Consider the following 25775-nt stretch of genomic DNA (forward strand, 5'->3'; position numbering starts at 1 on the left):
CTATTACCTTAGTTTTGTGCGTGTGAAGAAACGGTGTATCGACGCATTGTTTTCGTATCTGTCATGTTGGCAACGACATCTGTCATGCAAACTTCCGGTTATATTTAGTGGAATTTTGTGGAAGATTAAGTTTTATTTTCTCAATAATCACACCTTTTGATTATGAAAAATGGATTGGCAATTAACGTGTCGCGTTTGTCTGGAAACAGGCGACATGGTTTCCCTGTTTGATTGGGATGAAAATAATGAACAACTGGGGGACAAGTATACGTACTGCTGCGGCGTCGAGGTACTAAAAATTACCACTGCAAAATGGTTGCGATGGCCACCCTATAATTTTTTCCTAGTTTCCAACATTAATGTTGCTATATTGTTTCTTTGAAGTGAATTTGGGATTTTTTGCTGACATCCCAGAGAATTTTCGTGTTTTGATATCGCAACTTGTTATTTACTGTGATTTGCATTTGTAATTATTTTTAGGTGTCCAAAGATGACTCGCTACCAACGCTGATCTGTTTGAATTGCGTGGACCGCCTTACATACGCGTGTCAGTTCAAAAAGCAGTGTCTTTCTTCGAATGAAACCCTAAAAGAATGTCTCGATGAATTTCTTAAGACTTCACAGGCTGTTTCAGCGAGTAAAAACGAAGGTAAGGCTTCGAAATTGATTTAATTTTAAACCTTAAAAAAGTCAGTAGTGAACCTACACTATTCAACAGACAACACAGCAAAGTGTAATGTAAACAATCCATATTAATTTTAATGTCTGTCTTTTCACAAATTAACTTTTGAAGTTCGGACCTTTTGGGTAGGTACGTACAGAGTGCATCCAAGAGACAGGATATTCTTAATCCCAGAAAATCAAAGGATTTCTACTCGAGGACATATTCATGGGCAAAAACTGAGGTTGCTAATGCAGCACCTCGGGACCCCATGCTTTTCAAATGATGTACTTATAGTGATTGCATGGAATCCAATCAGATTCAGTTCAGAGTGAATTACTTGTTTTTCACACAACTTTTTTTTTTTTATACCATACCACACATTCAAGCAAAACAACAATAACAATATCACTATGCAATAATCACAAAATCAATCAATCATAATTTCAGACTCAAATGAAACAGAAACAATCACAATCAAGCAAGAAAACGGTCTGTTACTGCAGTATGAGTTGCCAGTGGAACATGATCCTCAGACCACATGGATGCGGACAGTTAACAAGACCCCGTCTGGTACAGTGGTTACTAAGGCACCGGGGCAGAAGAAGAGGGGACGGCCGAGGAAGTATCCGAATGAACAAGGCCAGATTGGTACGTAACTGAACTCAGAACAAGTAGGTATACTAGAAGTGTTGAAGAAGCGTGAGATTCGTAATCAGACTCATAATTGTTTAAGTCAAAGTCAAAGTCAAAATCATTTATTCAAAGTAGGTACAATTGAACTCCTTTTGGTAGTCAGAATTGCTAAATTTGTACAATAAAGTGGTGATAATAATTAATTATGTAACTTAAAACTAAAGCTACGAGGCTGAGAGCCCACAACAAACTCAGCCAGATATTCCTTTTTTTTTATTTATTTTTTTATTATCTATACTAATAAATAAAATTGGAGTGTCTGTCTGTAATTTCGAAATAACTACCTCATATAAAGCTCATATGGTTATTTGAACGATACCATAACCGAATCACACATTTTTAAAATTTTTGTCTGTCTGTCTGTCTGTCTGTTTGAAAAGGCTAATCTTCGGAACGGCTGAACCGATTTTGACGGGACTTTCACAGACAAGTAGAGGATTCATCAGGGTGTAACATAGGCTACTTTTTTAACCGACTTTCAAAAAAGGAGTTGTGTTTTTCTACCTATGTATACCGAAATCTCAGAGATTTCTGAACCGATTTGAGTATTTTTTTTTTAATCGATAGAGGAACTTTGCGACATTGCCCTATAAAAAATTTAGATTCCAACTCCTCAATCCTGATGCTGCAGGGGATCTGATCACCAAAGTGGTTGTGATTTAGAAACTGTCGTCGGTTATAACTTGATATTGAAGGTATATTTACCAAGTAAAGACTTTGTCACGCGGTACAGATAGACTACTTTTGTCCTGGGAACTCAAAAGTTCCCACGGGATTTCTAAAAACCTAAATCCACGCGGGCGAAGCTGCGGGCATCAGCTAGTCACCATTAATTTCGCTAGAATATGGTACATGCATATTATTTACATGGATCTCAAGAATTAAGTCATCGCACATTCTATTAATAATGTTGTGCAAAATTTATTAAACCCAGCATCTCACCTTACCATCTTAAAATATTACTTATTTCATCTTGTAAAAATAATTATTTATTTTATGCATTATTTACTTTTTATTATTATTTAAATAATGAATGCTTCACAACTTTGTACTCCAAAAAAAATAATTTTATTCACAATTTTATATATTGTAACGTGTACCTGAGCGGTCTCCTTACATCCCTTATTTTAATTGCATTTCTTATAGAAAATTGTTAACATAACCTCAAATCTCATTGTTTACCTTTTCATATGTCAGTTGTCCATGCCCCAAACTTCACAATGACGTTTAGGCGTGACGTTCGGGAATGTCATTTAACCATCTGTCAAACCTTCTTTCATATTGAGGATACGGGTAACATTTTGACAGCTCGTTTTTCCCGAACGAAGTTGGCACTTTTCGGTGGCCATCTTGCAAGCTTTCACTTTTTCTTCCTGTGATACACGCGTAGCATTTGCTCGTGATTTTTTTTTTTCCAAAATGTGACAATGCTTTTAGATCTATCGCCATACCAACGCAAAAAACCTAAGCGAGAAGCAAAAGAGCCTGAAGCCTTAACAACTCTACTGGCAAAAGATTCTCTGGAGCTTAAACAAGAACCAGAGGAGGAATTCACTGAAGGTAAACTGATTTTTAGGGTTCCTTATTTCCAGAGATTAAAGGAATCCTTCCTTGTCAGTCTGTCTGTCAGCCATTCTGTCATGTCTAATCGTTCTACTAATTGTAACTATGTTGTAATCTAATCGTTGACCTAGAATTATCACACTTCACACTAATATTATAAAGGCGAAAGTTTGTGTGTATGTGTGTATGCGTGTGTGTGTGTATGCGTGTGTGTGTGTGTGTGTGTGTGTGTGTGTGTGTGTGTGTGTGTGTGTGTGTGTGTGTGTGTGTGTGTGTGTGTGTGTGTGTGTGTGTGTGTGTGTGTGTGTGTGTGTGTGTATGTATGTTTGTTACTCCTTCACGCAAAACTACTGGACGGATTTCGCTGAAATTTGGAATGGATATAGATAATAAATATCCTGGATTAGCACAAAGGCTACTTTTTATCCCGGGAAATCAAAGAGTTCCCACGGGATTTTTAAAAACCTAATTCCACGCGGACGAAGTCACGGGCATCAGCTAGTAAAATAATATAAAGTAAAAGCATACAGCAGCGTAGGTTGGGCCCTGACATAGCCCAAACTATTAGCAAGCTGAAGTGGCAGTGGGCAAGCCTTGCCTGACGTAGAGGCGATTGGAGCTGGAAAGTCCTTGAGTGGAGACCGCGTTTAAGCAAGCGTAGTGTGGGACGCCCTCCAGCACGATGGACCGACGATATAAAGCGGCTGGCGGGAAGTGGCTGGATGAGGAAGGCTGAGGACCGGATGTGGTGGCGCTCTATAGGGAAGGCCTATGTCCAACAGTGGACGTCCACAGGCTGATGACGATGATGATGATGATGATATATAAGTAGCAATGTTTTTAACCCCCGACCCAAAAAGAGGGGTGTCATAAGTTTGACGTGTGTATCTGTCTGTGGCATCGTAGCGCCTAAACGAATGAACCGATTTTAATTTACTTTTTTTTGTTTGAAAGGTGGCTTGATCGAGAGTGTTCTTAGCTATAATCCAAAAAAATTGGTTCAGCCGTTTAAAAGTTATCAGCTCTTTTCTAGTTTTCTTGTAGAAAAGAAGGTTAGATAACCCTTAGGTTCATAATATTCAAGTGTCAATTGACAAATGTCAAGCTGTCAAGCTGTCAAGATGGACGTTGCCTAGATATACATAATTATTTATTTGAAAATGATTTGTCGGGGTGTTGAAATTTTTTAATTTACACTTGTATAAGCACAAGTAAAGGGAAAAATCCAAAAGCTGAACTTGTGGTTATATCACAAAACAATTAAAAGTGTTGTTTCTTGTACAATGGTACAGAACCCTTCATGTGAGATCTAACTTGCGCTTGACTGGGTTTTTTATTATGTAGATAACTATATTATGTATATAACTATATTATGTATTTGTTTTTCTTCTAGACTATGATGGAGGGTCGGCGGATGACCCTGACTTTACACCCGGCGCGGATGACGTAGATTCTGACGCTGAAGTGAAAAAGGCGGTAAGGCAATGATTGTTATTATCTTAATCTTGCTAAGTGCTACAAATACAAATCAGAATATTATTATGAGTTGTGTTCGTTTGCTTTTTTGTGCGCAGTTCCGCGCGCCAATTAAAATTTTTAGTTATATTTACCACAAAAAATGAGTAGTATCTTTCGTTACCCTATGACGGCAAATGTATCTATGTTTGTATCAGACTCTGTGTGTTCCACCGTAGCATCTAAATTACTGGGCCGATTTTGATGAATGAAGTGTCAGTCAGTTATTATAGCCTGGGTAACATAGGCTACATTTAAACGAAAAAAAATTACCTGACGGATGTTACATCCAAGAAAGTGGGGTCTCCAAAAACTATTTTGCTTTGTATCAAGTGGTAAGTGTAGTGTTTTGTATCAAATGAAAGAGGAAAAGATTTTGGGTCTCCCATAAATCCATGTACCTGTTGTAAATTTTTTTCATGTTATCTATTATTAATATTTTCTATCTAAAATAATTAATAATCAATCAAGTTTGTTAAACACATTTTTGCCCATCTCCTCTTCGGTGGATATCGGATATAAATCTAGTTAAACTCTACCTCAGTTCAGGTCGAATATTACTATTGTTTAATACTTTTATGAGCTTTCAAGACATGTAGAGGATTTTTCAATTAGGTTTCAAAAGATATAAATTGTTCTAGGCGCCAACTCCAAAGAAACGCGGCAGGCCTCGCAAAACGCTTCTAGAGAGCTTGAAACCGAAAGAGGAGGAAGGTGAAGACATGCTGCTGAAGGAAACCATCATGGCGTTCTCGGAGCCCATACCGGATCACATACTTAACCCCAAACCCAAGAACCGGAAGCAGCGGCCTAAGAAGAAATATGTTTATGAAAAGACGTGAGTTCATTTTTAGGATTCCGTACTTCAAAAGGAAAAACGGAACCTTTATAGGATCACTTTGTTGTCTGTCTGTCAAGAAACCTATAGGGTACTTCCCGTTGACCTAGAATCATGAAATTTGGCATAAACTCAAATGTCCCAAAATATTTCAAATAAACCCAAATGCCTCGAACTTTCCCAAATAAATCCAAATACCAAAAACTAAGCCCTATTTAAACTTGATTCTTCCACATGCTCCTGAGAAAAAGGGTCTTGGGAGGCAGATAATGAACAGGATAGACGGATAATGAAGTGATTTACCTTGATACCTCTTTTCTTTTGAGGGTCGGAGCCCTAAAAATACTCTTTGGTTACAGGCATGTGTGCGAAACTTGCGGCGCGTCGTTTACGTCAAATGCGTCTTTACAAGCGCACATACGACGACATTTAGGCATCAAGCCCTTCGTTTGCAGGTATGTACTAGTATTGAATTGCATTAGTCCATACCAATCTGTACCAATATTATAAATACGAAAGTGTGTCTGTCTGTCTGCATGCTAAGTTTTCGCGGCCAACAATTGGACCGATTTTATTGGCTATAGTCAGCTAACATCCCGGGGACGGAAATAGGCTACTTTTTATCCCGGAAAATCAAAGAGTTCCCATGGGATTATTAAAAGCCCATACTTTAAACTGATTTATGCGAAATTTGGTACAGAGGAAGCTTTGACATTTTGGCAACTTTTTATTTTAGTTCCCACGGGATTAAAAAACCTAAATCCACGTGAACGAAGTCGCGGGTATCATCTAGTATTTTATAATCCGTACTAATATAAATGCGATTCTGCATTTGCAACATAAATTCGTCTGGGCGGATTTAGGTTTTTAAAAATCCCAATCGACTCTTCGATTTTCGTGAATAAAAGTCATATCCTGTATCCATATGTGATGCTTAGCTATAGTACGCGATAGGTTGAAATGACAATCGGGGAGGAAACAACCCGCACAGCTCCTGCACGGACCCGATGTGGGCGAGCGCGGGTGACGTGCGCGTGCGTCTCCCGATTGTCATCTCAGCCTGTCGCGGACTATAATCTCTGTACTAAATATATAATATCTGTGTGGTAATTTTTGATTTTCTGGGACAAAGTAGCCTATGCCCATCACTTGGATGTATGCTATTGCTGTACCAAACGTCAAAATTAGTATTAAGGGCCGTGAAAAGCTAGCAGACTGACAGACAGACACTTTCGCATTTCGCAAAAGATTCTTTTAAAGACATGGGTGCGGGTGATATATATCTCAAGATATTAAAAAAGATGTCTTCAAGATATTATATCAGTAGTTTCAAACTAATAATAGTTTCAATTTAAAACATTATTATTTAAATAAAGCTCAATCACACAAAATTTTTAATCAAACTGATTATATTTTTCTTAAAATTATACACCTGCGCCCATTTTGAGGCAATTAATCGAAATCGCACAACGTATCACCCGCACCCGCGTTCTTATGCGTTCAAACTAAGAATAGGAATGACTTTCCGCCATATTGTGATTCTCATCTGTCATCAGGAGACTCAGTAATTTGCCGGCGATGGGTTGGTGATGATGATGATATTGTGATGCCTTAACGGTAAATATATTTTGTATCAATATATTTTTAATAGATTTTAGTGCTAAGACAGTTAAATAATGAAGAAAAATCTACATCTGTAAACTTGTAATTTTTTACTTCAAGTGACAGTTGCTTGACAGAGGTCACTGGCGTTCCCGTTCTTACTTTGAACGCATTATACACAAGTATTTCGACAAATAAAGTCCGTAAACGAAGATAAAATCAAATCTGTATATCGACATTAGAGATACAAAGTAGGTACCCTGTAGTTAGTCTAATTTCTAATTACCTCTCACATATGATTACAGACCCGAAATAAGTCCTACCCTCCCCAACACAAATACGCCAGTCTTTTCTGTTCCGAAAGATCTCTTACCACTTCTTGACACCCATATTCAAATCCTCCCCGATTTATCCCCCAAACTGCGTTATTTTTCCTTGAACTGGAAAAAATGCACCCTAAATATGAGTGTGTGCAAATTATTTAGACTAATTCCTAGTTCCTCTACTGTTATCTTGAAAAAATATTTTATCCTGCGCTCTCAAACGAATTATTCCTCCAATTCTCCCAATCTGAAAAATGCACCCTTGATTTGAATTCTTCGGTGTCCCTCCCGGTTTACGCAAACTATTTCGACTAGCACTTAGTGTTGGCAGTGTATGAGACTAATCGTGCGTGCCAAATATGGAACTCCGGCGGCACATGACGCGTCATACCACAAAAATTTCCTCTTAATTCAAAGGTACTCCCTCAATCTTGAAAAAAGTACTATCAGTCTGAGCATAGATCTCTTGAGATGATGATTGATAGATGTTCTTGAGTGTTTCCCTTCATGCAAACAATTTTTTTTTTTTTAATTTTTTTATTAGTACAGATAATGCATATGAACTTATGACTTAAATCTCGCCAAACTGCTCATCAGCTTGTTGGCGAGTTCACGCTCACAAAAGGTTACGCCGCGCCGTGCCCTTAACTATAGGTAATACTTACAATATATATCTATTAAATTCACTAAACAGTACAGTAAATAGTAACAGTAGTCAGTCAGCGAAAGAGTCCTTAATTAAAACTTCTTCCTACGAATTCCTAGTCCTCCCTCTAAGTATTGGCATGGTTTTGACAGCGTATGCGACTACTCTTGCGTGCTAAACATGGCCTTAACTATAGGTAATACTTACAATTTAACCATTAAATTAACTAAACAGTATCAGTAGTCAGTCAGCGAAGGAGTCCTTAATTAAAACTTCTTCCTACGAATTCCTAGTCCTCCCTCTAAGTATTGGCATGGTTTTGACAGCGTATGCGACTACTCTTGCGTGCTAAACATGGCCTTAACTATAGGTAATACTTACAATTTAACCATTAAATTAACTAAACAGTATCAGTAGTCAGTCAGCGAAGGAGTCCTTAATTAAAACTTCTTCCTACGAATTCCTAGTCCTCCCTCTAAGTATTGACATGGTTTTGACAGCGTATGCGACTACTCTTGCGTGCTAAACATGGAACTCCGGCGGCACATGATGCGTCACACCGGAGTGCGGCCTTACAAGTGCCGCATCTGCGATAGGCGCTTCGGCGACTTCGGCAGCCGGCAAAAGCACGAGAGGCGAGTCCAAAAGCGTAAACGCTATTAGCGACTTTTTATTCTGCCGCCTTCCGCAAAAACGCGCGATAACTCGACAGGTATTTGTAATGGCATATCGCTTATAAAAAATATATTTGAAAATCGGTCCTGAAACCTCGAAAAAAACGATGTAAATACGTATGAAAAAAAAAACTGAATTGAGCACCACCTACTTTTAGGAAGTCGGTTAAAAATGTCATACAAACCGGGGGTTTTACAATTCAAAGACTCATGATTCGACGATTTTGTGTGTCATTATAATAATTATCGGTTGATGTTTTCTGTTGAGACGTTATGATGTCAAATAGTGTTCTAATGATTTTCTTCACAAAATAGGTCGGCGCAGAAAAATTTTGCCGGGAAGGCGGCAATGTAAAAAGTTTCGCTAATTCATCGATAGCCTAATAGGTCCAAGTATGGAGAGAATTCTTCACAAGGAGAATCGACGAACATGCGGATAAATGATGTGCGATTTCGATTAATGCCAGCGAATTCAACCCCAAAGGTCTGTGGAGGATAGAGGGTCTTTAAAATGCAGTGAAAAAAGTACCTACAGTTTAGTTTAATCTGTCGTGAATATTACCAAGCTATAAAATACATAACTTGCCGAAAAAATACATCAATTGTTTTCAAAATTCAGTAAAAATCTAAAGTACAAGTAAGCTGTATTAATAAAGATCCTTTGCCTCGCATTTACTTTTATATTAAAAAAAAAAAAACAAAAAGTAAAAATCCAATATGGCAGCGTGTGCGGTTACGCGTGCGTGATGAAGGAGGCGCTTAAGCGTCACATGCTGAAACATACGGGCGAGAAACCTTACAAGTGCCGCATATGCGAGCGGCGCTTCACCGACTACGGTACGAGGCAAAAACATGAGCGGTATGTATACTCTAGACCAGAGGCTCCCAGACTTTTTTTCTCATAGACCACTTTCAAAATTTAGTTGGTTCCGGTGGACCCCTTGCAGCTACATTTCTACCATATTCCCAAAACTCGAGAAAAATGTGAAGATTAGATCTAAATATGGAAACACTGAATATGGAATATGCAAGTTTTTAAAAGTAACTGCAGCCGCTGAACTTAAAATATTATCTGCCTACATTGATAGGTACTATCAAGCCAACATTTTAGTTCTTCACTATCGAAAGCAAATAAAGCGAAGTACGAATTGTGAACCCCCATTTTGACGTGACAACGTCTTATACGAGCCGGCTGCACGCACAAAAAAACATGACTCATGCGGCGTTACCTCGCTCTGAGGCGTTCCATGTAAGGCTTGAAGTGCAAGCGAGAGCGCGGAACGAGCGAAAAAGAAGCACAATCGGCCTTTGTTGTCACGTTCAACTATCGTCAGTAAACCGACTTTACAGACAACCAATTTTTTTTGCCAATGTAGATCCCCGTCGAGTCTCCCGTGGACCCTTGGGGGTACTCTTGGACGACTTTGGGAACTAATGCTTTAGACCTCATATTATGTCCAGTTCAAGTGATGCATATTGCATATGCGACAAGGTTCACAAGTGATATGTGTGCTCTAGACCTTATATGTTTACTACAAGTGCTGCTTATGTGACTAGATTCACAATAGTATGTGTGCTTTAGAAATTATCTGTCCAGTACAAGTGCATCATGCGATTTACGAAAGGTATGTGTGTTCTAAACCTTACCTGTCTAGTATAAGAGCCGCCTATGCGACCAAATTCACAAAAAATATGTGTGATCTAGACCTAATCTGTCAAGTAAAAGAGCTGCTTATGCGACCAGATTCACGAGCGGTATGTAATATGTATGCTTTAGAAATTATCTATTCAGTACAAATGCTTCACGCGATCACATTCACAAGGTGGTATGTGTGCTCTAGACCTTACCTGTCCAGTACAAGTGCTCCATATGCCAATAGTAAGTACCCTACTATAAACATAATTAAAAACCCAGCCAAGTGTCGGGCCTCGCTGTTTTAGGGTTCCGTACATAATTATGGACAACATTATTCTTTTGGATGTATGAAATATTTCATTTCCAAGGTAGACATCGTAAAAAACTTGAAAGAAAACCCCAAAAAATGTTCATTTGTTTTGATCACAGCTTGCAAACTACTTTATGGACTTCGTCTGTGTTGGTGTTAGCTGGCGGACGTGCTCTGCCTTTTTGGAGTGTTTTTTTTGTTAAAACTGACTGGAAAGCGCTCTGAGGGGGTGCCGTGCGTATGTCGGCGAGCGCCGGCACAGACGGGGTCCATACTTGTATAGTCTAACTAACTTGTTACAAATAACTACCAACTTGACATTGGCTAATCTTTGTAAAGCCAGACGAGAGAGAAAAAAAAAACTACTTTATGTTTCGTTTTCAGTATTTGTTGTTTAAGTACAGTATATGGTACATAATATATCGAAATTTCATATCCTAATTAGTTTAGTTTTTGAAATAGCCCGACCTGAAATAAAATTAGGCATACATAAGATTTTAGGATTAGAAGACACTATTAATACCTTTTGTTCTACTTTACAGGTTACACATGGGCCTGCGCCCGTACCAATGTGCTCTGTGCGGCAAGTCTTTCACTTACTCGTACGTGCTCGCCAATCACATGCTCACGCACACAGGCGAGAAGAAGTATGCGTAAGTATTCATATCCCATACTGAACTGTATCCCTAGTACCTACGAGTTTTAGTAATCTTGGTAGGTTATATTTTTAAGTAGGTTATTTTTATAGAAATCTAGCAAACCACAGACAAAGCCTTTCAAAAAAATAACATTCAGTTTGATCAGTTAGTATTTGAATGAGAACCAAACTTCGTTTGTATGAAGAGCACTAAGGAACGCGCTAGGGTGACTTCTCTTAATAGATTTTTTTTCCAGCTTCCCTTGAAAGTTAATAAGCTCAAGAGTTTTAGTACAGTCTTGGTAGGTTATTTTAAGTAGGTTATTTTTATGGAAATCTGGCAAACCACAGACAAAACGTTTCTACAAAATAACATTTAATTTAAATCAGTTAGTATTTGAATGTAAACCGAACTTTGTTTATATGAAGAACACTAAGGAACGCGCTAGGGTGACTTCTTTCTACAGAAACTTCTTTCAGCTGCCCTCGAAAATGAAGCTATAAAGCTAGTTATAAAGTGGTACATAGAGATCTAAGGTACAAAAAAATAATAATTACAAAAGAAGAAGTACACAAAACCATAATTAGTAAGATATTTATTCCTTAAAAATCAAAACGTCCGACCACCTGCCATTGTGCGTAGAGTGTAAGATCGACCTCTGTGGTGGTCTAAACCCAAGCGAGAGCCGGGCACTGACTCATAATTATAAGATACGTTGGGGGAACAGAAATGCTAGTCAAATAGATGGTTATTACGAATACTGTAAGTGTGAACTTGAGAAGGTGAATACGTATGAATGTGTAAGTTGTATAAATATGTGTAGTAGTTGTGTAAGTAGCGATAGTGACGACTGTTTTAAAAATATTGACGAATATTATGATAGGATTATTAATGTTTTACAAGTATGTGCCGTTAAATGTTCAAATGTGCGTCCTTCCATAAATAAAAATCGTAAGCCTGTAACCGGATGGAACCTCCATGTCAGGGAGAGTCACCGAGCGGCTCGCCTTGATTATAAATGCTGGTTAGTGACTGGCAAGCCGTCCACGGGGTATGTATATGACAGAATGGTGGGCAGTAGAAAAGTATTTAAAAATAAAGTGAAATGGTGTGTTCGTAATGAGGAAATGATTAAGATGGACATACTAGCTATGTATAGAAGGGAGAAAAATTTTCCGAAATTTTGGACTGCAACAAAAAAATTGCAGCACAAACAAAGCCTGCCTGTATCCGTGGATGGCTTGCAGGAGCCCAGAGAAATAGCAGAATTATTCGCCTCGAAGTTCAAAATACACTCGATGTCAGCTCAAAGCCCGCAGACGCCAACTCGCCCTGTCGTTGCTGCGCAACCAGTGGTGCAGTTCACAGTCGACGATGTAGCCAAGGCAGTACGTGGAATGAAGCGAGGCAAGTCTCCTGGCCATGACGATCTTAGTATAGAGCACATTCTATATGCGGGTGAAGTCCTATGGTCCAAGCTATGTGTGCTTTACAATTTATGTGTGAAGCATGCTTACCTTCCTGATCCTCTCATGAAGACAGTAGTCGTGCCCATCGTCAAGTGCAAAACAGGAGACTTGGGCTCGTCTAACAACTATAGGCCTATTTCTCTGGGCACCATAGTGGGCAAGGTGTTTGAGCGCCTGTTGCAGCCCGAACTGCTGCAGAAGGTGTGTATAGATGACGCACAGTTTGGCTTCCGTCCCGGTGTCTCAACAGACTCGGCCATCGTCAGCCTCAAGCACACGGTTGACTATTATGTCAGCCGTAACACGTCAGTTTACGCTTGCTTTCTGGATCTGAGCCGCGCTTTTGATCTAGTGAATTATGAAATCCTCTGGAGCAAATTGCGCGGCTCAGGTGTCCCTAAATCAGTGGTAGAGGTGTTGAGATACTGGTATGGGGGACAAACAAATCACGTAAGGTGGGGCGACACGACCTCTGATGCCTACAGATCAGAGTGCGGGGTTCGTCAGGGCGGACTGACCTCTCCGGATCTTTTTAATGTGTACGTCAATGACTTGATCGGAGGCCTGAGGAGCGCTGGAGTCGGCTGCCATATCGATGGTGTTTGCTTTAACAACCTGAGCTATGCGGACGACATGGTGCTCCTTAGCCCGTCGGTCAAAGGTCTCAGAAAGTTACTGTCAGTCTGTGAGAATTATGCTAAATCTCACGGACTGAAGTACAATGTCTTGAAGACTGAAATGTTGATTTTTAAAGCAGGGAAGGGTCCGGAGAGGATTCCCGAAGTGTTTTTGGACGGGACAGCGGTTCGGGTCGTTAGGCAGTTCAAATATCTTGGCCACATCGTCACTGACGATCGTAAGGACGATCTTGACATGGAACGAGAAAGGCGGGCATTGTCGGTTCGGTGCAACATGCTCGCGCGCAGATTTTCTAAATGCAGTACAGAAGTAAAGGGCACCCTCTTCAGGGCTTACTGTCAGTGTTTTTATACCTGTCAGTTATGGTACCGGTACAAGAGGGCGTCCTTTAGCACCATAAGGGTGCAATATAATGATGCATACCGCATCCTTATGAAGCTTCCAAGATACTGCAGCGCATCGAGCATGTTCGCCGAGGCGGGAATGCCCGATTTCTTTGCTGTTATCAGGACGCGGATATCTTCCTTCTGGGAAAGATTGCGTGGCTCTGATAACAGCATCCTCCAGGTGGTAGGCCAGGACCTACGCAGTCCAATAATAGCACATTGGAGGTTGATGCATCGAGATTCAAACAGAAAATAGCTCAAAATTGCTCACCTCCAGTGTGCTATTTTGAATTTAATTTAAATAAAGTTAATATTATTATAAATTATTATTTAATTTTTGTATACTTTTTTGGGTTTTTACCCTAAATAAAGAAAAAAAAAAAAAAAAAAGTAGTAGTAATAAGTACCTTCAAATTTTTTTTAATAATAACGTGAAGTGAAAAAAAAAAACTAATATTCTAATACTTGTTAAACAGGTGTGCTCCATGCAACAAGAAATTCACAAAGGCTCACCACCTCAAATACCACAACAAAGTGCACCACAAGGATGTTTATATACAGCAACAGCTGGAGCAGGAGGCCAAGAAGATCAAACAACAACTCAGCGTCAACAATTTGACCGGCGTGGTGACCGGGCAGATTGTGGGCGGACAACTGCAACTCATACAGACCACTTCTGAAGGTGAGTGATGACTATAAGGATAACAAGTGTAGCACCCCCGACAAGTGAAGGTTACAGTAACTAGAAAAGAGCTGATATCTTTCAAACGGCTAAACCGATTTTCTTGGATTATAGCTATGAACACTTTCGATCAAGCCACCTTTCAAACAAAAAAAAAAAACTAAATTAAAATCGGTTCACTAGATTAGGAGCTATGATGCCACAGACAGATACACACGTCAAACTTATAACACCCTTCTTTTTGGATTGGGGCTTAATAAGCAAGGGAATTAAAACCTACAGGGTACTAACCATTGACATTCTTATAGCACAAGTAAACGAAAAATCCAAAAGCCTTTGAATTTTTGGTAACATCACAAAAAAGTGTTCACGTCCAAATAATAATATGTTTGCTGAATCACATCATAGATGGCGTTGTCCGTCATTAACTTGCATTGTTGTACAGTTAAAGGCCGTAAGTCGTTTAGCACCTTAATGATCATATTGTCGTGGCACACGGCTATGCACGAGCGTTAGGTGTGTGTGGCTTGTTTATAGAAAAATACCATAAGTGCGACAGCTATTTGGTGCAATATTTACGCGGAATGCTACTCGAATTCTGAGGCCGACCGTACAGCTGTTCGATCGAACATAATAATATTTTACAGGATTTAGATTGTCATAGTGCGGTGTGTATCCTTGGGTTTACAATAAACCTGCCCATCTTTAGTACAAGCTGTGGATATTTTATGACCCGCAGTCTCTGAGATAACGAGTGCACGATGGGCTAGGTTTGGGAACAGTTATTTCTTGTATGATGGTACAGAACCCTTCGTGCGCGAGTCCGACTCGCACTTGCCCGGGTTTTTTATAATCACTTTAAAAAACGTTTTGTATACAGACGGTGAGCACGAGGGACAGATGCAGGTGGTGGAGGAACAGGAAGAGGAATATTCTGAGGAGAAGGAGACGGACCAAGCTGTGGCCAACATGCAAGGGGTAACATAATATCATGATTTTGACCCTCGTAGCTTTAGTTTTAAGTTTACGTAATTAATTATTCACTATTACATCTTGTGAATTCAACAATTGGTATAATGTGTGTGGTGCAAATTGTACAATGGTACCCAATTTGAATAAGTGATTTGACTTTGTGTAGGTATATCTGTGAACCGCACTATACTTAGGGCCGGCGCACATATGGCGGAGCGCAGCGCAGACATGCCCGCGAAGTTTTCAAATCGCGTGACACAATACGCGTATTTCTGCCAGAGAATGCGCGAGCAGCAGGCGCGGGACTGCGCGCGGATGCGCGAGTGTCCGCACGGATGCACAATTGATTTTAGATATTATTTCAATGAGGACACGTCGATAATATTTTGAATGTGAAAAATGCTCTGCGCTGCGCTCCGCCATATGTGCGCCGGCCCTTACAAATGGATCGTCTAAGCTAGCGGTTGTTTTACTTGTCTCATATGCATCACTTTGACTTTGTTATTAACTAGATGATGCCCGCTACTTCGTCCGCGTGGATTTAGGTTTTTTAAAAATCCCGCTCGAAATCCTTGATTTTCCGGGATCTGTATCAATTTTCGGGTTGCAAGCTTTCTCTGTATCTTTCATCTAAATTGGTTAATGAATGAGCCTTTAAGAATCCAGTGGGAACTCTGTGATTTTCCGGGATGAAAAGTAGCCTAGGACCGTCCCCGGGATGTTAAACTAACTGTACCTTTCATCAAAATTGGTTGAACTGTTGGGCCGTGAAAAGCTAGCAGACAGATAGACAGACAGGCAGACAGACACACTTTCATATTTATAATATTAGTATGGATGTATGGATATAGATTCATTCTTTTTTTTCAGATTGTCATAGACGACGATTACACCATGGTAGTGGACAGAGTATAGAAATCAGCACTGATAGAATAATGTATTTAATAAAAATCATAATAATATACATTTATGTTAGACTCGAAGACCGAAAACGCTCATTGAGCGAAAAAATTGTTAGCTCACAGGTTTTTAACTATGCCCGCTCAAAAAATCACATCGATCCGTTGCACTGTTGCGATGTGATTGAAGGACAAACCAACAAACTAACACACTTTCGCATTTATAATATGGGTAGTAGTTATGTATGAAAATAATCATCGGCACATACCTATTTACAGTTTTTAAGCCTTTCGGGGTGGAACGGAATTATTGACGTAATCGACGTTTTTAGCATTAAGTTATGTAATTTATAATTATCTGTTAAGGAATAGAAATAAATGTTATCATGGAATCTAAGTTTTTGTTTTATTTAAAACCTTGAAAGGCAGCAGTGTTTTTCAAAACAGTTTTCCTATTTTGGGAATGCTAACAAATAAATCGATCCGCGCTACAGTCACAGTCAACTGAAGTGAGGCAACTGATGATTTGAATTGTTTGAGAATCGATGGTCTATCTGACTGAGAAGTTAGTATATAGCTCTCTCTGTTACGTAATCCCATACAAATGACAGAGACGAAAATCTCAGTGGTGTTAACCATTTTGAGTCACCAACCAATCATAAAAGCTTTATAGCTTTTATGATTGATTGGTTGGTGGTACTCACGTGTTTTAGTCGATGTAAGCTCTATTCATATTTCAATGCTTCTTCTTTCAACGTGCGGGAGCGGTGTCATCTGTCTGTCTGTTTGTCCGTCCGTCCGTCCGTCGTGTATGTCAAGAAACCTATAGGGTACCTACTTGCCGTTGACCTAGAATCATGAAATTTGGCTGGTAGGTAGGTCTGATAGCACAAATACAGGAATAAATCTGAAAACCGCGACTTTCTGGTTACATTATTAAAAAAGAATTAAAATGTGTTTCAATTTTCAAAGTAAAATAACTATACCAAGTCGAGTATCATATGAAAGGGCTTTCTTTACCTGTACATTCTAAAACAGATTTTTGTTTATTTTTATGTATAATAGTTTTTGATTTATGCAAAATGTTGGAAAAAATACCCGAGTACGGAACCCTCAGTGCGCGAATCTGACTCGCACTTGGCTGGTTTTTACTTTTACGTAAAAACTGTTTTCTGTCATGAAACGATTATTAAATTTGAGTTTACAAAAACGCTCAACAATGTGGTACATACTCGTAGGTACCTACATAAGAGAAACAGTTTGGGCGTAAAACACTCCCCCGCGACATGCCCCGTCAGTTTTTAAATTCGCTAAGCGCCTCACACATACAACGTGTTTATATTAAAACTTACAAGCTTCTGTTTTTTCCAACGAAAAAAATCTCATTCAAACCAAAACAAACCTTATGTCCATCGCTTTAAAACCTATATAGCTTGTTTTAAATTTTTTATAGTAGAGTTGGTGATATTAAAAGTTGTGCCACCCTACTAAGTAGGCGCTTTTTCCTTTTTGTTCTTTAATGTAAAAAAACCCCGGGCTAGTGCAAGTCGGACTCGCACACAGAGAGTTCCGTACCATCGTGCAAGATAATACATATACAGTGGACCCCCGGTAATCCGACAAACGTTTTGCAGGACATTGTCGAATTATCGAATTTGTCGGATTATAGAGTACTACCTAAGACCCCCTATAGTCCGGATTTTTTTTACAAAAGAGTAGTTACCTTGTAATCCGACAAATTACAGATACAATAATAGGATTCTAGATAGGTAGGTATATTATGTTATAGATACTCTGAAGTCCAAATCACACTTCACTATGTATGTCTTTAGTAAATTCAATAATAATAGCATGTTGGATTACAGGGGGTGCCGGATTAGTCAGGGGCCGGATTACCGGGGGTCCACTGTATGTTTAACACTTTTGTGTGGAACACTGCAAGTTAATGACGGACTGCGACATCTATATCTGATTTAGTAAATTAATTTTTTCGTGAACACATTTTTTTTTGTGAAGTAACCACAAATTCACGGTTTTCGAATTTTTCCTTTATTTGTGCTATAAGACCTACCTACCTACCTGCCAAATTTCATGATTCTAGGTCAACGGGAACCGAGAAGTACCCTATACGTGTCCTTGACAGACAGACAGACAACAAAGTGACCCTATAAGGGTTCCTTTTTTCTTTTGAGGTGCGGAACCCTAAAAAGAAAACGCGAAAAGTTTCGGGACGCGGCGAGTTTAAATTTTTTTCGTCCTTAATGCGCTTATTACGAGTGGGGAAATTTTTAAAGTGGTTCTCAAAGTTTTGGAAATGCGGTTTTAATTTTTGATGATTAAAATTTTTCATTCTATGAAATGTTAGATAAGCATCTTTACTAACGTAAATTATTTAAATGATTTACATATTTTATCTTTAAATAGGTCTTTTTACATATATTAGTGTCTCGGGGACCTTGAAGCAAGTTTGCAAAACCTTTATCTCAGGGTCCCCGCTCTTCCTCCTCCATCATTTACAGATAAATACACCAACACAGAAACCAAGTGAGTGAAGGACAGACTTGTGAGTGAGGGCTGCGATGGACGTCGCCTTACATGAATGCACGAGGAAGGCAATCATCAGAGAGGAATGGAGACGCATTGTTAAGCGTGCCACAGCATTGTAATAACGACCACGACCGCTCGTCAAGATTGTAACCACAAAGAAGAAATTGCGATTTTTAAGGTTCTGTACCTCAAAAGGAAAAACGGTACCCTTATAGGATCACTTTGTCGTCTGTCTGTCTGTCTGTCCGTCGTGTCTGTCAAGAAAACCTATAGGGTACTTCCCGTTGAACTAGAGTCATGAAATTTGGCAGGTAGGTAAGTCTCATAGCGCAAGTAAAGGAATAAATCCGAAAACCGTGAATTTGTGGTTACATCATTAAAAAAAAATGTGTTTCAATTCTCAAAGTAAGATAACTACATATACCATGTAGGACATCATATGATATGAAAGGGCTTCATCCGTAGATTGTAAAACAGATTTTTATTTATTTTTATGCATGATAGTTTTTGATTTATCGTGCAAAATGTCGGGAAAAATACCCGAGTATGGAACCCTCGGTGCACGAGTCTGACTCGCGCTTGGCCGGTTTTTTTCTTAACCTTGCCTTGTACTCAGACTTGTGAGGTGAAGACGGGTTAATTCCACAGTTTGAGAGCCGCTGTGTAAAGCCGGCCGCACATTGGCACGGGCCGCGGGCGGGGGACGTCATTTACATTTTTATTTTATTTACAGCTCGCGCCGCGCTCTTCATTTCTGCGTTACACAAAAATAAATTTGCTTTTGGTGAGCTCTCGCTGGAGTCCGAAGGAAAAAGCGCAAAAACGTTAGTGGTTTTTAAAACCTAGGATTTTAATTTTGTTTGTATCGTTCACGGCAAGTGCCTTTTATTTTCATCACCATCATTCAAATTCAAAATATTGACGTGACAACGTCTTATAATTCGATAGAGCCGGCTGCACGCACGAAAAAACATGACTCATGCGGCGTTACCTCGCTCTGAGGCGTTCCATGTAAGGCTTGAAGTGCAAGCGAGAGCGCGGAACGAGCGACAAAGAAGCACAATCGGCCTTTGTTGTCACGTTCAACTATCGTCAGTAAACCGACTTTACAGACAACCAATTTTTTATTTATTTAATTAGACTCTTACAAGTGCTTTTGAATCGTCAAAATAATCTACCACTGGTTCGGAATGCCGTTCCTACCGAGAAGAACCAGCAAGATCAACCTACCGGCCCAAGGCCCTATACTGACTCTACTGGCCACAGGCCCTCTACTGACTCTACTCTCGGAATGAGAAGGCCTTAGGCGTTAATGCGCTACGCTGGCCAAGTGCGGATTGGCAGACTTCACACACCTTTGAGAACATTATGGAGAACTCAGGCATGCAAGTTTCCTTACGATGTTTTCCTTAACCGTTAAAGAAAGTGATATTTAACTGTACGAATTTTCGCATTTCAATCATAAGTGTGAAAATTACCTTTTCAATATGAAAAACCATCTGTGAAATATCAATGCTGTTGACCTTGATCATTGAAAATAATGTAGCAAACGGCGAATATTGAAAATCACTTTCCGTGAAAAATAGCCTGTGAAATCACTGTGAAGGATAGTAATAATTTCACCATTTAATTGAAGCCTCAATAGCTCAACGGTTATAGGAGTGGACTGAAATCCGAAAGGTCGACGGTTCAAACTCCACCCGTTGCACTATAATTGTCGTACCCACTCCTAGCACAAGCTTTACGCTTAGTTGGAGGGGAAAGGGGAATGTTAGTCATGATTCAAATGGCTAATATTGTTTAAAAACACATCATTTAAATGTAGCAATAATGCCAAGTTCTGGCTCACTCCTAACCAATTATCCGGAGTTTAAAAACTACCCCATTACCATTAGCAATCAAATCAATTTGACAAGTGTATTGACATAGAGACAAGTGTTTGTAGATCCAATTACAAACATCCCCCGGCGGAACAAGTGTGCGTGAGAACTAACAAACAGACAAAATAGTGGCCTGTCGGTTAAAAAGCACAGATGTCACTCTTGTTCGTGGGCTTAATTAAAAAGCTTGATATTTGTTTTTTATTTCCACGTATGTGGTTGTCTATAGTATATATAAACTCTTTTTTTTAAATTAGCCCCTGACTGTTATCTCACCTGGTGGCAAGTGATGATGGAGTTTAAGATGAAAGCGGGTTAATTTTGTGCTACAGCTAAGTATCTCTGCCGCTGTACAATGCATTAAGGGGTTAAAGAAGTTGCGAACTTTCGTATTTCCTATAATTGAGATTTAAAATAATAGGTCAGACTCAATATTCTATACTCAATATTCCTATTTCTCTAAGTAACTATTACCTACCTATTATACTATAATAATTTATCACTTTGATAAGCCTTTTTAGATTTTTGATACCTACTTAATCAAGTTATCTTCGTCCTACAATAATTACAGAATTATAATAAAATCCCGACGCAAACGGGAGCAGATTGCCGAGAAATTATTCACAAAAGCACCCCCGGTGTGGACTTGATGATATTGTATTAGGTGATCACATACGAATGCGATTTTAATGGCCTCACCGTCCCCTCATAAAGCACCCATGAACCAAACCGCGTATGAAAAAGAACCCAATATTTCCCGCCACACACGATGACGTTTACGTCGTTTCGCGCGCAAAAATGGCGACCCCAATCTAAATTAAAATCTAAAACCTTGTAAACAAGGCAAGTGCTCACTTTTTCGGAGATTTTAACCCTCTGAATTAACGGGAGATATGGGAAGGGGGACGGGAAGGATCGGTCGTGGTTTTGTCTCGTGCTTTGGACACGTTGCGTTTATTAATGTGTCGTTAACTTGATTATGTTTTTGTTCAGAAAAGATCAGATTGATCAGGCGAATATTTAGGTCTCAATCAACTCTGACTTCTAATTTAGAATTTTCAAAAATATAATATTTAGAAGTTCTAAATATTATATTTTTGAAATATTAATTTCTTTAGGCACGTTGGGAGATTTCGGGAAGTTTTTATGAACATAAAAATATTCATTGCTACCTAAAATTATGAGTTGAAATGTTAGAATATGACAAAATTTTGAGGACTTCGGAGGCTTTCAGCAGATTTGATACCTTTCGCAGTTACGATGCACAAAGTTCGTTTTTGGAGCTTTTTTTAGGGTTCAATTAACTCTGACTTCTAAATATATTTTTGAAATAAAAATCTCTTTAGGCACGTCGGGAGATTTCGGGAAGTTTTTATGAACATAAAAATATTCATTGTTACCTAAAATTATGAGTTGAAATGTTAGAATGTGACGGAATGAGGACTTCGGAGGCTTTCAGCAGATTTGATACCTTTCGCAGCTTTGCGATGCACAAAGATCGTTTTTTGGAGCTTTTCTACGATTACCTATACCTACTATATAAGCTCTCTAAATGGTGCGCTTACATGGGCAATTTTTTAAGCAATTGTTCCTCAGCAACTAGGTACCTTATGGGTCAATCTGGAGCAATAAGTGCATTGCAGTTAATGTGGTCGTGACGTCGTACCTATTTGACTTAGGTAATTAAATTGCCTGGAATTGAGTGTAAGCGTAACTCAATAGAGCTAAGGAGAGTAGGTACTGGTACTTTCGTAAGTAGCAAAATAAAACATAAACCGATATCATACAATAAAGGTGTATTAAAAATAGACAATAAATTAAAACATATCAAAAATTCCAACAGAATATAAAAGCACAGCTCAATTTTATCAAAAATTAATATATCCATGACCATAATATGCCTAGCAGCTTACGCATCCTCGGTATGTCTGAAAAAACTCATTGACTCGTTAGACAGACGAGGCGATGATTTCATGACCAGGGAATCGACGTGGGAGGCTCTAGGCAGGTGTGGCTCCTTACGCAGCCTCAGGCTGTGTGAAGAGAGCTCTTGTGGCTTATCTGTGACTTTGTGATTCACCGCACAGCGACCGCGTTGGAGTTCAGCCAGATTCGTCGCCAGTTCCAAGGCTGCATCGCCGTATAGCTGCTGACCTCGACGCACCTAGAAAAAACATCTTTAATTTTTTTAAATTCATATACAAGTTAGCCCTTAACCGCAATCTGACCTGGTGGTAAGTTATGATGCAGTCTAAGATGGAAGCGGGCTAACTTGGTATGGCAGTTTTCATTAAGCTTACCTAAGTAATAGAGCGCGGATGGAAGCGCACTAAATTGAAAGCGGTACAAGGTAGGTATAAGTAGTTACCTAGGTATGGCTTCCGTACCCGTTAGGATGCCAACGGGACGGGACGGATATAGTAAAAATGTTTAAATGGCAACTATGAAAGTTAAAAAAAACGGCAAGTGCGAGTCAGACCTGCGCAGAGGGTTATGTACTCGGGTATTTTTTCCAAGATTTTGCACGATAAATCAAAAACTATTATACATAAAAATAAATAAAAATCTGTTTTAGAATGAACAAGTAAAACCCTTTCATATGATACCCCCCTTTGTATAGTTATCTTACTTTGAAAATTGAAACACATTTTAATTTTCTTTAAATGATGTCACCACAAATTCGCAGTTTCAGATTTATTCCTGTACTTGTGCTATAAGACCTACCTGCCTGCCAAATTTCATGATTCTGGGTCAACGGGATCTAGGTCAATAGGTTTTCTTGACAGACACGACGGACGGACGGACGGACAGACATACAAACAGACAACAAAGTGATCCTATAAGGGTTCCGTTTTTCCTTTTGAGGTACGGAACCCTAAAAAGAGGTTGTTTCTTGGCGGTGGAACCCTTCATGTGGTAGTCCGACTCGCACTTGGCCGGTTATTTCTATATTATTGCGATTTATAGCCTTGAGTAATGGGGACATAAAAGCAAAACAATTACCTACCTCATCCCTCAATTCCGCTCGACGTCGCGACACCCACTCGATCTGTTCTTGTAGCTTCTTACACTCTTTCTCATTGGACATCAAATCTGATCGCAGAGCATCCATGATCTCACGATACTTCGCTCTGACATCGTGGTCTATGGCGTGAAGGCTTTGGATCTCGTCTTGAGTCTCCCGGATCTTGTATTTAGACATATGGAGGCGACCCTCCTAGGAAATAAACAGAAAGGAGTCTTGCAATTCTTTTCCTCTGAAATACAAAACATAATACCTACTCTATTTTTATATTTCAGAGGTAAACGGAAGAGGAAATGTCATAGGCACTAGATTTTTTAACTCAGATACAAGTTAGTTAGCCAAGTATCTTCTCCGTATGGCTGAGTGTTGTGGGTAACAGCAGTGCTTGTGCCGGTGAACCCTGGTAACATGGTTGACAGTTTCTCTTCATGGAATATTGTTAGTCGCGGGGTTTTGACCGCGCGTCCCTCTAAGTATCCCGAGCAGAGGGCACAGTAGACGCACCCGTGGGGCTTTGCTCCAGGAGTGGAAGGTGTGACTGTGTTGGGTGGTTGGTGATGACTGTTTCATCACCTATTCAATCACTGGCTGCCCCACTGGTTTCTCGCCTGTCCAGCTTGGTGACGGGCGAGGGAGATGGTGAGGATGGGGAACGTGGAGAGGGAGTTGCCCTCCCCCTTCACAGTGTGGTCCATGACGGATTTCCCTCAGGATAAAGAAAGGAGAATAATACTAACTTTCTCAGCAAGTTTCCTAGTAAGAGCGTCGAGGTGCTCGTCGAGGCTGTCCTTCTTCTCCACCTCGAACCGCTGCACCACGTTGTTGTGAGGACACAGTTTGTGCACCAGCTGCACAGGCGTGCAAGATGGTAGGCAAGGTTGTTCAGGTGGCTGCAAAATAATTGCAATAGTGAAACATTAAAAGCATGACTATCAGGGTTCCGTAGCCGAAGGCTGCCAACGGGACCCTATTACTAAGACTCTATTCCGTCCGTCTGTCTGTCAGTGGGCCGTATCTCGTGAACCGTAACAGAGTTGAAATATTCACAGAATGTGTAATATTGCCGCTATAACAACAAATCACACTAATATTATAAAAGCGAAAGTGTGTGTGTGTGTGTGTATGTTTGTTACTCCTTCACGCGAAAACCACAAGACGGATTTGGTTGAAATTCGGAATGGAGATAAAATCAAAGAATTCCCACGGGATTTTGAAAAAGCTAAACCCACGCGGACGAAGTCCTGGGCGTCAGCTAGTAAGTAATAAGAATTTCAAAATGGCCGCCATGAAAACTAATAAAAATATGTCTAGGTCATTATTATAATTCTACTAAAGGATAGAACAAGAAGTCACCTTAGATCTCCTCGAACGAATCAACAGGATCAATCAACACAATGAGTGCCAAGCTTACGCGTTCATCATCACAGAATATCATTATACCAGCTCCGATAGATCACTGGATAAACGATACTCACCTTAGATCTCCTGAACTTCCAGAGAACCAACAGGACCAACACAATGAGTGCCAAGCCCGCTGCAGCGGCGGCGTACGCGTTCATCATCACAATATACCATTGTACTGGCTCCAAGATATCCCTAAAATTGCTTCACTGGTGTCACAAACATTTTTATTAATTTTATTTCCAATAAACATCAATAAAGTATAAAAATAAATTTCAAACATCAAGTTGTCAATAAAACTAGTCTTTGAAGTTTCAAATCCGAATTTAGAATGATAGATATTTTTATCCATTCGTTTTAAAGGATTTCACCCACTATTCAACTTCAGCAGAGTTTTGGGGTGATGTGAAATTAAAGAAACCTAGTCGTTTCATAGCCTACCTAGCATCTAATGTAGGTAACATTAATTGATGACTGCCAATAGAGGTGAAGCCGGACGGACAGATGGACAGGTTAGGCTTAAAGTAATACGGGCATGGGTCGGGTCGGGGTTAGGTAGGAACGGAACCCTAGAAAAAGAGGATGCACACAAATGCTCCATGATAAAACTTCATGCATGCATTCCTGCGCCGTAGGGGTTTAACAGCCAAGAATTTACTGCACATTAATATTATACCCAAGTATAGTCTCACCCTCGTAACCGAAAGCGTTAAAACTAAAACAGTCACGTTCCGTTGAACGCGCGGCGCGATACCAGCGATCCGTGAGCCACG

At 39.7% G+C, this 25775-nt stretch overlaps 2 protein-coding genes across 6 annotated transcripts; one reads left to right on the forward strand and one right to left on the reverse strand.

Annotated features, from left to right (window-relative positions):
* The first annotated feature begins 52 nt into the window (after window positions 1–52).
* LOC123877882 (zinc finger and BTB domain-containing protein 14-like) lies at window positions 53–16546 on the forward strand. Of its 5 annotated transcripts, none has more exons than XM_045924822.1 (12): window positions 53–289; window positions 481–649; window positions 1112–1312; window positions 2795–2917; window positions 4314–4396; window positions 5077–5273; window positions 5633–5728; window positions 8345–8479; window positions 11007–11117; window positions 14073–14278; window positions 15159–15256; window positions 16121–16546. In XM_045924822.1, the coding sequence occupies exons 1-12, from the start codon at window positions 170–172 to the stop codon at window positions 16163–16165; spliced, it is 1584 nt and encodes a 527-aa protein (XP_045780778.1). In that variant the 5' UTR covers window positions 53–169; the 3' UTR covers window positions 16166–16546. The 5 variants fall into 5 exon arrangements, with proteins under 5 accessions (XP_045780778.1, XP_045780779.1, XP_045780780.1 ...); XM_045924823.1 differs by lacking the exon at window positions 8345–8479 and adding an exon at window positions 9243–9377; XM_045924824.1 differs by having other exon boundaries at window positions 4314–4393.
* A 5809-nt stretch (window positions 16547–22355) lies between these two features.
* Window positions 22356–25313, reverse strand: LOC123877907. The gene is made up of 4 exons (XM_045924857.1): window positions 25077–25313; window positions 24339–24491; window positions 23584–23793; window positions 22356–22740 (listed from the first exon to the last, which is right to left on the reverse strand). The coding sequence occupies exons 1-4, from the start codon at window positions 25161–25163 to the stop codon at window positions 22486–22488; spliced, it is 705 nt and encodes a 234-aa protein (XP_045780813.1). The 5' UTR covers window positions 25164–25313; the 3' UTR covers window positions 22356–22485.
* Between the last annotated feature and the right edge of the window lie 462 nt (window positions 25314–25775).

This window comes from Maniola jurtina, chromosome 24, assembly GCF_905333055.1.
Source record: "Maniola jurtina chromosome 24, ilManJurt1.1, whole genome shotgun sequence".
Taxonomy (NCBI): domain Eukaryota; kingdom Metazoa; phylum Arthropoda; class Insecta; order Lepidoptera; family Nymphalidae; genus Maniola; species Maniola jurtina.

Coding starts and splice junctions, on each gene's coding strand:
- LOC123877882 (XM_045924822.1), top strand. CDS start 170: ATGGATTGGCAATTAACGTGTCGCGTTTGTCTGGAAACAGGCGACATG. Junction 2,918..4,313: donor AGAGGAGGAATTCACTGAAG/GTAAACTGATTT, acceptor TTTTTCTTCTAG/ACTATGATGGAGGGTCGGCG. Junction 14,279..15,158: donor CATACAGACCACTTCTGAAG/GTGAGTGATGAC, acceptor TTTTGTATACAG/ACGGTGAGCACGAGGGACAG.
- LOC123877907 (XM_045924857.1), bottom strand. CDS start 25,163: ATGATGAACGCGTACGCCGCCGCTGCAGCGGGCTTGGCACTCATTGTG. Junction 24,492..25,076: donor GGAAGTTCAGGAGATCTAAG/GTGAGTATCGTT, acceptor ATTATTTTGCAG/CCACCTGAACAACCTTGCCT. Junction 23,794..24,338: donor CTAGGAAACTTGCTGAGAAA/GTTAGTATTATT, acceptor TTTATTTCCTAG/GAGGGTCGCCTCCATATGTC.